Source organism: Siphateles boraxobius, unplaced genomic scaffold (genome assembly GCF_051911475.1).
Source record: "Siphateles boraxobius isolate OS27281-9 unplaced genomic scaffold, OSU_SipBor_1 192, whole genome shotgun sequence".
In the NCBI taxonomy this organism is placed as follows: Eukaryota; Metazoa; Chordata; class Actinopteri; order Cypriniformes; family Leuciscidae; genus Siphateles; species Siphateles boraxobius.
Window position 1 is genome coordinate 31,206 of NW_027508802.1, and position 13,795 is coordinate 45,000.

At 37.8% G+C, this 13,795-nt stretch overlaps 3 protein-coding genes across 4 annotated transcripts in view; 1 reads left to right on the forward strand and 2 right to left on the reverse strand.

The window, feature by feature from the left end:
- Positions 1-218: 218 nt before the first annotated feature.
- klf4 (Kruppel like factor 4) lies at positions 219-8,722 on the forward strand. The gene is made up of 4 exons (XM_077235447.1): positions 219-703; positions 1,889-2,615; positions 3,853-4,017; positions 5,679-8,722. Exons 1-4 carry the CDS (start codon positions 614-616, stop codon positions 5,852-5,854), a joined length of 1,158 nt encoding a protein of 385 aa, XP_077091562.1. The 5' UTR covers positions 219-613; the 3' UTR covers positions 5,855-8,722.
- Positions 3,991-13,795, reverse strand: part of znf462 (zinc finger protein 462) — a 111,738-nt gene continuing 101,933 nt past the window's right edge. For both annotated transcript variants that reach the window (XM_077235444.1, XM_077235445.1), the window contains exon 13: positions 3,991-4,216. In XM_077235444.1, coding sequence (XP_077091559.1) covers positions 3,991-4,216 — 226 coding nt within the window. The remainder of the gene's footprint in view (positions 4,217-13,795) is intronic.
- Positions 11,119-13,795, reverse strand: part of rad23b (RAD23 homolog B, nucleotide excision repair protein) — a 30,543-nt gene continuing 27,866 nt past the window's right edge. Inside the window, exons 9-10 of the mRNA XM_077235448.1 lie at positions 13,313-13,474; positions 11,119-11,969 (exon numbers count right to left, since the gene is read on the reverse strand). Of these exons, the coding sequence (XP_077091563.1) occupies positions 11,856-11,969; positions 13,313-13,474 (276 nt within the window). The 3' untranslated portion in view covers positions 11,119-11,855. The remainder of the gene's footprint in view (positions 11,970-13,312; positions 13,475-13,795) is intronic.

Here is a 13,795-nt window from a genome sequence, read left to right on the forward strand (position 1 = left end):
ACTTTTTTTTTTTTGTTCACCAATGATTCTTCCTCGAGTGAGTCCCGGTTGCTAACACGCACATGTTTATGTGGATACAAAATACCGGCGCGCTGCCAGATTTTTTTATAATACTTTCTCTCGTGAATGACGTCACGCCGTGTTTTTTCCTTCGGTTGCCAGGCGACGAGGGGCGTGTCCGGGGTTTAAGAACTAGGCGAGGAAAGCCCTGATCTGACGACTCACTCACTCGAGTCCACACCGCGGAGAACGAGCGAGTCCCGAATGGCACTGAGAGGGAACCGATAGACCGGGAATCCCCGACGAAACGAAACCGAGCCGGGTTCTGATGCGCGTGTCCATCGGCATGGCACGGACACGCGTCTGACGCGCGCGTTGGACAGGACTGTCAGTGTTGCGACGCGCTCGCAGAATTAAAACACGGAGGATTTCATTTTTTGACTGGACTCATGAGGTGCGTTTTGCACTTCTCCAATACTTTTTTCCTTTGGGTTTTTGTGTCATGTTTAGGAGCGATAGTTTTCCCAGTCCAGCAGCGTGACTAGGATTATTTTTTATTTTATTTTTACCTATTTTATTCAATTGCAGGCAGCCACCGAGTGAGTTTGACAGTATGGCTCTGAGCGGCACGCTTTTGCCCTCGATCTCCAGCTTTACTGATGCGAAGCACAATACCATTATTGGACCTGGAAATGCCAGTTCGGTGAGTATCTAATCTATCAGACAGGTGATGGTCCGCGATCAGTTCACGCGCACATTCACGCGCTTTACTCGCGAAATTCCGCTGCAGGTGAGATAATGTCATCGGCTCATAGTTAATATTCCTGGAGCAACGCGCGCGGCAGGGGCGTGAACCTCGCGAGCTCATTACTATCAGACAGTGTTATTTAACTCACACTTCAGGTTGGGCTGTCCTGAAGGCACCATAGTTGGAAAAAGTGCTGCATTTAAGCGCATTTTAATAACGCATAACAGCAGATTAGAATCAACAGATAGTTTGCCGAGTATTTAGCATGCAAGAATAAACGTCCGCATTTAATAATTACGTCTTTGAGACATTTATCCTCACACTTCAGGCTGGATTCTCTAAATTGTAAAATTCTGCATGAAAAGGTATATTAATAATGCATAACATCAGATTAAAATCAATCATTGGATAGTTTGACGATTCTTTAGCATGCAAGATTAGAGTCACATTTGATAATTACATATTTGAGACTTATTATTTATCGTCCTCTTCAGGTTGAGATTCGCTTAGTTGGAAACATAATTCTGCATGAAAGAGTCTTTTAATAATTCATAACATCAGATTAAAATCAACATGAAAGAATAAACGTCCTTTAATTTCATGCATTTCAAAATTACGTCTTTGAGACTTATTATTTATTGTCCACTTCAGGTTGGGATTCTCGTAGTTGGGAACATAATGCTGGATTAAAGAGTCTTTTAATAAATCTTAACATCAGATTAAAATCAACGTATATTTTGATGATTATTTAGCATGCAAGAGTAAACGTTTGATAATTAAGTCTTTGAGACATTATTTATAGTCCACTTCAGGTTGGGATTCTCTTAGTTGGAAACATAATTCTAAATGTGAGTCTTTTAATAATTCATAACATCGATTAAAATCAATCAACGGATAGTTTGGCGATTATTTAGCATGCAAGAATAAACATACTTTGATTTCACGCATTTGATTACTACATCTTTATTTATCATGCACTTCAGGTTTGGGTTCTCTAAGTTAGAAACATGATGCATTAAAGCGTCTTTTAATAATTAATCAAATCAGATTATAGCATGCAAGAATAAACGTTTGACGATTACGTTTGTGAGACTTACCATGTCTCATTCCCTCTCTCTGCATGCCTTTGTTTGGAATAAGAGATGGAAGGAGGACATGTGTCAGCCGAAACACACCAGCATGTCTTCAGGTGGGACTTGCACTGACCTGGACGTCCCATCCGTGATGACCAAGAGGGAACCGGAAGAGCTCGACCTGTTGGACTATGATTTTATTCTGTCGAACAGCATGTTTCAAAAACAACAACAACAACAGCAGCAACAGGAGGCCTTGATGTCCAGAACTCTCCCGCCGTCCCCGTCGTCCTACACCTATCAGATGCCCTCTCCTCAGGACCAGGACAACAACATGTTGTACAGCATCCCGGACATCAGCGACGTATCTCCCTCTGGAGGTTTCGTTGCGGAGTTGATGAGACCGGAGCTGGATCCTGCATATCTTCATCCCACGAGCCTCCAAGGGAAATTTGTGGTGAAGACCACCAGGGACATGAGTGATTACAGCATTAGCAAGGGCGGGTTAATGTTGGACACGTCTTCTGTGCCGATCGTATGCCCTCCGATTAAACAGGAGTGTCCTGGGCCTTGCAGCATCTCCCGACCCATGGATATTCACTTGGGATTGAACTCCGGCTCCGGGGTCGGTCAGAGAACGCTGTTGGATCCTCGCGGTTTCGGCACGGGTCGATCTTCCACTTCTTCTCTCTCTCCGGACGAGCGTCCTCAAGCTCAGGTGTTGGGAGAGCCTTCATTAACTCTGGGATATTCCGGTTATTCCGGTTTTCCGCAGCCTCCCGCACAATACCAAGGTCAGTCACAACTATTAGTCATTTAACCTTTAACCCTTCGGTGCATTGCGTGTGTCGGTCAAAAATGACTGATTTATTTGTGTGTCAATGAATACTATATTTGAGTTTGATAATGTTTTATACTTAATTATATTTACAATGTATATATAATGCATTTATTAACTTTTTGAGCATAGACATTTTAACTTAAACTGTCGTAAATGTTGAATGCCTTAAAGTAACAGACTTAAGTTTGATCTCTTTTCAAAGACGACACTTTTTTTCAGATTATTGCTGAAATGAAAGAAGTTTTTAAAGTTACAGAATTTTACGTGCATTGTTATGAATATTTTTTATATGAAATATATACTTTCAAAATCACGTTTTACTCAAACTTCAAAATTTGAGGCTGATATCTCAGTAAATGAGCGTTCAGTCTCGCAATCATTTACAATGCGCTTGTTTTTTTACCGGAGCACAAGTGTGACTATTTTTTACAGGACCATTTAACCTTTTCAAATCATGTACATGATTTTTTTTGTGTGTGTGTTCACACAAAAGCCAAAACAAATGCCAAAACGTTTACCAAGTTTTGTACAATTCCGATGAAGTAAAAAAACGAAGTGTAACATTTTTCACCATGACTTTGATTTTAGCTTTATGTAAAGCATAACCATGCGTGCCAATCCTGTGCAGCTGGTACACACCTGTATGTAATTATGAAGTGCTCTGGATCATCTTAATCCGCTAGTTGAAGTGTGTTTGATTGGGGTGGGAGCTCCAGGAACAGGATTTCTCTGTGTGACACTAAGGCTGTTAACATTTGTCTCACCGGAGTTTCAGTCAGACGATTGCTTTCTGTTAAAACTCAACCATAGCCGTCATTTTAAGCAAGTTTTAACCAAGCTGCTCTCTCTCTTGAATCAAACACTGAAGTGACTTAAACTGCAGTTTATCGACTAGCCACTAGAGACAGGCTCAATCCCATAGACCTCCATGTTAAATTGCCCAACTTTACAGCAGAAATAAACGTGTTTACAGCCTAGTGCAAAAAGTGTCTTTTGTCTATATAGCTAATGTTGCCCTCCATGACGACTGTGAGGGGGCTGCATTTTTTTATAACTCATCCGTTTAAATAATATTAAGCCTTAAATTTCTGCATAATTAAGGGCGTGGCCAATTGAGTGACAGGTGGTTGTCGGTGCAAACAGTGGTTTTGGTCTATATAGCTAATTTTGCCCATTTTACTCTTTGGCAGACCTGATTTCTCCAGCTGAGGGTGTACCGGAAGAGTCCAAGCCCAAGCGGGGCCGACGCTCCTGGCCGAGGAAGCGGATCGCGACACACACGTGTGATTACGCAGGCTGCGGGAAAACATACACCAAGAGCTCGCATCTCAAAGCCCACCACAGGACTCACACAGGTCAGTGTCTGTGGCATATGTCTTCTCGTCTTCCTGGTTCTGAATCGGACTCTTGGATTGGTCAGATTGATCCGCCCCTGCAGCGTCCACAGTGTTAGTGGACTGGTCGATCCCCCTGTCAATCACAGCTGCTGGACCAATCAGAGGCAGAGCTGATGAGGGAACAGGACTGGCGTCTTTCTTGCTGTCGTTAACAGTCCTGAAAACATCAGATGTGTGTTCAGATTTACTGGCGGATTAATGTGCCACATTTTATAAAAACTAAAATCCTGTCATTAATTAAGACTTTTGTTCATCTTTGAAACACAAACGAGCGATTTCTGTCCCTCCATTGAAAGTCTGTTCACGCAAAGTAGGGTTGGGTATCGTTAGAATTTGATCAATTCTGATTTCGATTCCATTAAGATAAAAAAAATAAACATTAGATATCATTCACATTTAGTCTTAATGCAGAACATGTAATTGTATCTGAATATCATGAACAGAAATCAACAGCTAAAGAACACTTACACAAGAAACGTTTGCCTGTGGTTTCAAAACATCATAGAAAAACAACTAGCCGAACTAATATACATTTCAAGCATTAATAAAGACAAGTAAACACTGAGTAATTTAAAAAGAACAACTGGAAAAATTAGCAATCACAGCAAAAAGATACAACTGAACAAAGATACGATTGAAATCAACAGCGTTTTAAGATTTTCAGGTTCAGAAACTGTAATCAAATGTAGAATAACACTGAACTTTATAAATAAAATAACGTTACAAATGTTGTTACAAAATAGGGCTGTGCAACGATTAATCCCATCCAAAATAAAAGTTTGTGTGTACATAATGTGTGTGTACTGTTTTTATTTTATACAAACTTTTTATATTTAGATATAATATAAATTTTATATATATACAGTATATACATGCAAATATTTCTTAGATATATACATACATATGCGTGTAGATACATATACAAAATAATTATACAGTGCACACACACATTATGTACACACAAACTTTTATTTCAGATGCGATTAATCATTGCACAGCACTATTACAAAAGTTATTCAGTGAAGAACGAGTGATTTATTCTCTGTGTCTTCTGTTGTGTGATTAGTGTTATTATAGAGCAGGAATATTAGTGCTGTCACTTTAAGAGCTGCACAGATCCAGTATACTGATACACACCAACACAGAAACTCTCTCACGCTTCAACGGGTTAAACTCATATTATAATCACATTTTCTGTGAGGGCGCTTTGGATGTGTGCGCTTGAATGGTTTAAACTCATATTGAAATGCTCACAAAGGAATCAAATTTTTAATTTTATAAAAAGTATCCGATTCCTGACGTCAAGTATTCGATTTTCGATTCCCAAACCCCATTTGCCGTACGTGTGCTGTAATGCCGATCTGAAGAGAGCGCGAGTTCAGTTGCCAGGTGTTTAGATCTGCTATTCAAACAGCAGGTTGATACTGATCCCTGATGAAATAATAAAACCACAAGCCTGTGTATGACTTCCCCTTCTATTCAATAAACCAAAGGATGAGCCACATCTAAACTGCCTCTCTCTCTCTCTCTCTCTCTCTCTCTCTCTTTAATTGTGTGTGATTGTTCTCGTTAGGACCTGAGGGTGAAAGGCTAACTGTTGCGTGTGTTTGTGTGTTTAGGAGAGAAGCCGTATCACTGTGACTGGGAGGGATGTGGCTGGAAGTTCGCCCGTTCGGACGAGCTCACGAGGCATTACCGAAAACACACGGGACATCGACCGTTTCAGTGCCAGAAATGCGACCGCGCGTTCTCTCGATCCGACCACCTCGCGCTGCACATGAAGCGCCATCTATAGCCAGACCTGGAAGACCCACACAACAAGTGAAGAGACTTGAGAACCACGTGTTGCCTTTCAACAAGAGTCGATGGCTACGTTTACATGCAACCAAATCATCCGTTAGCACTGAAAGTCTTCATGTGAAACACATTAATCGATCCGATTGAGCTCGATCCCAGTGACATTACGATCCGATTGAGCTCGATCCCAGTGACATTACGATCCGATTGAAAGGGCTGTTTATTCCTTTTATAATCCGATCGAGAGAACATGTAAGCACTTGATCGGATTGAAAAATTAAAGGACTGCGCATGTGCAATGACGATAATGATGTAGAAATAGCGCAATGACCAACGCTATCTCACGACCAATTTGTACGAATTTCTAAAAATCGAATTTTTACGATTAGTCTAAACCCACATGATGGTAGGTTTGGTGGCGGGGTCACGGGCAGGTTCATTCATACGAATTGGGCAATTTGTAAAATATGTACGATTTAGCACAAATCTTACTAATTCGTACGAGTGAGGTCGTAGGAATACGAATTAGCCACCTTGTAAAATTCATACGAATTTCCGTGAGATCGGGTTGTAATGACGTAGAAATGGCGTAATGGCGTATGACAGAACGAGCTGTTGTTCCTTTTGAATAAAGTGTCATATAAATGAGTTTCCCATTATTATAAAATTATTATTATTAATTACATTCTATTATTTATATATTTCTATTGTCAGCACCACAACCAGTCCTTGTTTCAGACTCTCATCCACACACAACGCATTTTTACTGCGTGATCAATATAATCAGCTGCACAACGGCTTATGCTCACTGGGTCTCATTCATGAAACATTCGTAAATATATGATTTGCGCGTAAAGAGACCTTCCCGAAAACTCTTCTCCTGATTCACTTCGTAAACGTCAGATGTGATCGTGAAATGTGTGTGTGTGTGTGTTAATGAATTCCAATCAGTCGTAAATGGGACGCGCGTGCACGTTCATTCTCAATTACCATAAATCCCGCCCATTAAATCCGACTGACAACTATATATGGGCATCATATTATGACATGAATGCGAATGAAAAAGAAGGAAGAAAATGGTTCGACATCAAGCTTGAGAGCAAAAAACGAATTGCAGCCTTATTAATGAGCAAAACGTTCGGGTTTTAAGCGCATTATTTACGCGTGGCTGGAGCAGGTGTGGATTTCTTGCGTACCAACTAACATTTGGAAAATACGAACATTTTCATGAATCCGAAAATTTACTCCAGAACCACTTTACACACGATTTACACAAAAATTCGTTCTGCTCGTGTTTCATGAATGAGACCCATTATCTCCAATTTATGACCAGAAATTGATCAATTCTGTTGTTTAAAACAAATAAAGAACCAATATAAGAGAATAGTTATTATGCGCAGACAGCGGGAAACTCTGTACATTCGTGTTCGGATGTCAAAAAATATATTGAAGCTTTTGACATATAAACTGATTTCTGATCACCAAAATGACATATTTAAACTATATACGCGCGCATCAACCCGATCACATGTTCAGCGTTCATGTAAACACTACAGTCAGATTCATCAATCTGAACGAATTCAGTCCGACTGAAACAAAAGTTGTGCATGTAAACGTAGCCGGTGAAACTCTACGACAAGCTGTGTTTTCCACAGCATCAGGGTTGGGACTTTTATTCTGCTTTTCTTTTTTTTTTTTTCTTTTTTTTGTCGTCGTCTTCCAACATGCTGGTGATTTGAGAGGCTCTGTCCGTTTTCTGGGACAATACTGGAACGTGCGTCTACTTACCGACAAAACTTGGAGACGCCAAGTGCCAAAACTAAAGACTGGAAGTATATGAATATCAGGGATACACATTAGATTATTTGCAGGGTTTGAAATTAACACCCGCCAAAGGCGGGAAAATCAACTGTGGCGGGAAACGCTGTCAAATCACGAGCCAATCTGGCGAGTTACTTATTATGTTTACTCACTTTGCTGGGGAAGTTCGTGTAAACCAAATCTACGCAGTTTTAGCGCAAATACTAAAAATATTAGTTGCGCAGAATCTGCTCATATCTGGCTTACTTGAACACACACGTCATACGCAACAAATAACAGCGCTTGTTCACTAGCATTGAAGCAATAGCGAAGATTAAACGGCATTTGGTGAACAGAAAATATATTATTTTCCAACATCCTATATTTTGTTGATGTTCTTTGTACTGTATTGATCTGTCCATAAAACACATTTTTGGATGGGAGGAGAAGAAGAATAAGAAATGAATGTATGAAATCCAAATATTATATATATGACGTAGTTAATCTGGTTTATTTCTTTTTTTTGTTTGTTTTTTTTTGTTCTGAATGTCCCGTGTAACTTAAAAATACAGTAGCCAAATTGGCCGGTGAGTGAAAAAGTTAATTTCAAACCCTGATTATATGTTTAAAGAGGCCTTTAATTGACCCACATTCCATCACTCAATCCTCAAACACTGATTGGTCGACTGGATTGCTTTGTTGCTCTCTCTAAAAGCCATTAATTTCAGGTACAGAATAATTTCTCAGTGTGTTACGAGAAGGTGCTGAGTATAGGCGGGTGTATTCAGTGCGGTACCAAAGATAAAACTGGATTGCACGCCCTCTCCTCGGTGATCGCAATCGAAACTGCACTGTGGTTGCAAGGTGCAATAATTTTGATATGTAAGACATGCATATTTTTATATAAGAAACAACATCAAAAATAACTCTGAACAAAGTTGTTTTGTTTATAGTCAGATTCATGTAATATAATCTTACGTTTTGTACATTTGTAAATATTTTTCATTAAGGTTTTTTGTATTTTATGTATGAATGCAATCCAATAATAAACCAAAAATAAAAGGTATGTGACTTGCATTTTCTGTTCAGTGAATAATGTGTGATCAACATTCAACAAGTCAGAACGTTTGGATGAATTAAGATGCATAATCAGGTTTTTCTGCTCGTATTAAGTTGCTAATTATCATGCGTTTAGCAGACAGAACACATTAATTTCTCTATGAAATTGGTTTCAGTTTGATTTGTGCTTTTACTACATGTTTTAAGTGACCTGCCTTTATGAATCAGCATTATCTTTAAATACTGGTAACAATAAGATTCATTAGTTAACATGAACTAACAATGACTGCGCAACACATTTGTTACATATTTATTCATCTTTGTTAATGTTAGTTGATATTTGTTCATGTTAGTTCTCTAATGTTAACAAATACAACCTTTGATTTTAATAATGTATTAATAAATGTTGAAATTACTATTAACTAAGATTAATAAATGCTGTAGAAGTATTGTTCATTCTCAGTTCATGTTAACTAATGAACCTTGTTGTAAAGTGTTGCCAAAATAAGATTTATTTGTATATCATGATATGATATTTCGGACCTTCTGTTAATAAAAGGTAATAATCTGATATTGCTGTCCTAAATTCAACAATTCAATTTAAATGTTTGGATATCAGGATATTTTAATAATCTATTAATGATTAACAAATGAACAAGTTTCCTTCTAGTTATACACTACTGATTTATGTCTCTTAAATACATAACTCAATGAAACTATTCCCTTCACTATTAATATTATTCCCTTCACCACTATTATTATTATTTTCAGACTGATCCTCCACTGTGCATCAAAGAGAAGTGTGTTCATATGCACTGGATATCAGACTAAATTATATTTTATTGGCGTGCTTTGTATATTTAAAGACGTGCCGAATGTTCTTATTAACAATCACTAACTTACTGATGTTTTTATGACTTTTGATTAGATCTAGTCAACTCACTTTTCATATTAACATGTGAGGGGAAAGTAATTAAATATTGCTTTGATTTTTCATCGGCAGCTTTGGTTTATGAGCACGTGTGCAGGTGTTACAATCACTTATATTAACAAAATATGCTAGTTTTTTTTTAAACACGCTGAACATTATTTTTAATATAGCTATACTGTGTATTTATTCATCTCTGAACGCCAACAGGAAAATGTTAGATAAAATGAGTGGTTTTATACAGTCGCGGTCAACAGCGCCAACTGGAGGACAAACTCGGGCAGAAAATAAACATTGTGTCATAACAAGTTGTTCTAAACCTGTACGAGTTTCTTGCTTCTGTGGAACTTAAAAGAAGATATATTTTTAAAGAAGAATGTAGGTAAAAAGTTGCTGATTTGACTTCCATGTGAAAAAAGAAAAATACTACCGGAAGTCAATGCGGACCAGAAACTGTTTGGTTTCCCACATTCTTCACAAATATCTTCTTTTAAGTTTCACAGAAGAATGAAACTCAAACAGGTTTAGAACAATTTACAGCCACGCTTTGTTAAATCGTACATAAAAAAAATTAGATTATGACACTAAAGAGTAAAAAAATATTACTTTTATGTCTTTTAGTGACATTTACGCCTTAAGATTTCCAAAGCATTTGTTTCTTATGTTGCTGAAATTGGCTTCGATATGAGACAAAGATGGTCATTCATCATTACTCTCCTGGACATTTGGCTCAATTCAGTGATTTTGATGTTAAAAAAGATTGCAGCCTATACACTTTAGGAAAATTAAAGCACGTCTTATCAAAACACATCTGAAATATAAGGCACAAATTAAATTGGAGAGGTGTTTCGAAACCAAATATGTGAGGTAAATGCTTAAGACGTCAGGTCTAACTGACCAAATCTCAATATCTTTTCTACTAACTCTCTACCAGCTGCCTTTGGAGTTAATATTTAGCTCGCAGCATATTTTGTTGTAATATTTGAATTATTCATCGTATTTTTTTAACTTACCTCTATGTAACGTCCATTTTAAAGTTGTTATCGCTCACGCTCGTTTGCAGCCTAATTTATTTTTAAGTGAACGGTCAGGATTTCCCGCCCTTCCTGTCAAGCGCGCGCTTTTCTGTTCACTTGATGTTTCAGTCAGACTTTTGCGACATGATTTTACATACAGTTACACTATAATTTGTATTTATTTTTAAAGGAATAACTCACTTGCATTATTACTGTAAAATACTGAAACCCCGCCACCCATAAAAACGGCTAAAAAATGTACTGACCGTGTTAATTTCAATGCCCATTTATGCTCATAACTTTATTCTGAATACGGTCTATTTGAGGTTAAGACATTAGGTGCTTAGTATGGGTCTTTCAGGTGTGTATATAGCTTAATCTGTTTCTCATTTCCCGTTTTTAATGCAATAAAACACAAATGAGCTCCTAACGACAAAGATCAAGAACGGGTAATCCGTATTTAAGTCGAAAACATTTATTTCCCAGTAAAAATTACAGTATAGTTATATTGAACGATGGAAGTCATAAACATGCTTTTAATGGTTCTTAATGTATATGAAAGGCCTGCATCTGTCAGTATTACTCAAAACATCCACAACAAGAGCCGATATCCTTTACTGATACTTTCATAAAGAGAGGAACCAATCTTATATAACTCATTCGCTTATTTAAAATTCTTTACTGCTATTTAAAACTGCAATTTAAGTACTTGGGATCCCTATTATTGGTCAACTTGAATGAAAGAGTGAGAGAGAAGAAAAAAAAGAAAAAACACTCCTGAACAAGGACAATGTTAATATGATAAAACCAAAAGTCCTGATTAATCCTGATTCCGAATTCAAGGAAAACAAATTCCACAAGCCTCTTGAACCTGCTAACATGTCCTAACAATGGAGAAAACAATGTTCTTTATTGGTCATACAAAAAGAACAAATGAAAAACAAACAGGTATCACACGGCCAAATGTTAGATGAAGTAAAGAGGCTTTTACTGATTTCTTCCACTGGATACGAACAAATGATGTTCAAAAGATCTCCAGACAAACGTGCTCATGTCATCCAGTGTGTAAAATGTAGAGTGTGTGTGTGCGAGTGTGGGAGAGAGAGAGAGTGAGGGAGTGAGTGTATTTGTATAGATTTTCTTCTCCAAAAATGATCATTCAAAAAGAAAAAAGAAATGATCAGCGCACCACTCCTCTAATCATCATCAAAGTTCTGTTGTAAAAGGAAGTTTGCAGCCAAATTTTCATTCTTCTCGCACGCGAAGTAAGCCTGTATAACGAGTCCTTCTGGGAATCCGAGGGCTTTTAGCTGAGGAAAAAGCAGAGGAAACATGGAAAGGTTAGATAAGACCTCAGAATCGCGCACCTTTGATCGTTCGCCAGCACAGATCCTCCATCTGTAGCTCTCTCTTAATTAAAGGGCCTCGGTTTAATTAGATAAAAGTTGAAATTCAGACTCGTAAGATATCGTAAGTCTCTGACTGAAAAAAAAAAAAAAAAAAAGTAGGAAAACCCCTAGTTAGGAAAGCACTAATATAAACTTTGTGGGCTGGTATTTGATAATCAACAGCTTGTTGAGGCCAATCATTTTAACTAGCTTTAAACTTAGCTAATTAAAAACTCATTATTCTACACTGCCTTCATATACAGGTCATCTGACCAACTCTACTACTTTTTAATATATTTACAAACTAAATTGCATGAAATAGACATAAGAAGGAGTAAAAACATCAGTAATATGCAAAAATGTCTCCATTATATTATTATTTTCTGTGACCACGCAGCCTTGTTTCTGCATGTGTTTGCGCTCTACGTGGCGTACAGAAGGAAACCTACACGAAATACAACCAGAGCGGAAATGAGATTTGAATAGGATTTCGAACCACATATGAATGTAGCTTGAAACAATTTTCATGTGATTTTTTGCACACTTGCTTAATATGATCAGATTCCAATGAGATATGTACAAAAATCAGATTTGCACTGACACTCTGAACTAGGCTTAAAAGTCCCTGTTTTTCTGGCTATTATTAGTATTTTAGTGACACAAACTACTACTACATGCATTGATGTATTAGTGCATAAACCAACTGCAATACTGAATAAAACATGTCATGATGTGCCACAACCTGCATATATTAGGGCTGTGCAACGATTAATCGCATCCAAAATAAAAGTTCTGTGTTTACATAATAAACGTGTATGGTGTATAATTATTTTGTATATATAAATACACACATGCATGTGTATATTTAAGAAATATTTGCATATATATATATATATATATATACACTGTATATTTATACATTTTTTTTCATATTATATATATATTTTTTTTCTTAAATATACACATGCATGTGTGTATTTATATATACAAAATAATTATACACCATACACGTTTATTATGTAAACACAGTACTTTTATTTTGGATGCAATTAATCGTCACATATATTATTTAAACAACTTTATTTTGTAACCAATATTATGTAAACAATTTTATTTTTGATACGATTAATCGTTGCACATTATATATTTTTTAAATTGCATGGGTTAATTCTGTTTGGACAATTTTTTCTTATTGGTGCAGATCTTAAAGTCTTAAGTTTGATTTTAAAAGACAAAATGGTGTTTTTAAAGCTGAAGAGTTTCACCCTTTCAATAGCTTCTTTCTCCTGCGGCGTGACCTGGATGTAGTTCATGCCCCCTGCATCGGCCCCGCCCCCAGACACGCCCTCAGCCCCGCCCCCGCTGCCCGCTTCCTGGACCGGCTCGTTCAGCATCTGGATGAACTGCTCCTGATGGCTGCTGATTTGCTGGGAAAACAAGAAACACAGAAAAGCTTAGCCCTGATTTGCTGAGGGTTCGTTTTTCTCACTGGAACAGGAAGATCAAGTCAAGAGTCAATAATCTGCAACAAAACGCTATTGCAAACATAGAGACCGAGCGCATTTAGGCCACGCCCACACCGGGGGCCGTGAGTACCTGCGTGCGTGCGTGTGTGTGTGTGTGTGTGTGTACCAGCAGGAGCTAGAGCTGGTAGCAGAGACGGGTTCTGCTGGACGGTGTGTGTGTGTGTGTGTGTGTGTGTACCTGCAGGAGCTAGAGCTGGTAGCAGAGACGGGTTCTGCTGGACG

Bases quoted from the DNA above. Each gene is read 5' to 3' on its own strand.
- klf4 (XM_077235447.1), top strand. From the start codon at position 614: ATGGCTCTGAGCGGCACGCTTTTGCCCTCGATCTCCAGCTTTACTGAT. The intron at 2,616-3,852 runs GTCAGTCACAAC...ACTCTTTGGCAG, and splicing joins GCCTCCCGCACAATACCAAG to ACCTGATTTCTCCAGCTGAG. The intron at 4,018-5,678 runs GTCAGTGTCTGT...TTGTGTGTTTAG, and splicing joins CCACCACAGGACTCACACAG to GAGAGAAGCCGTATCACTGT.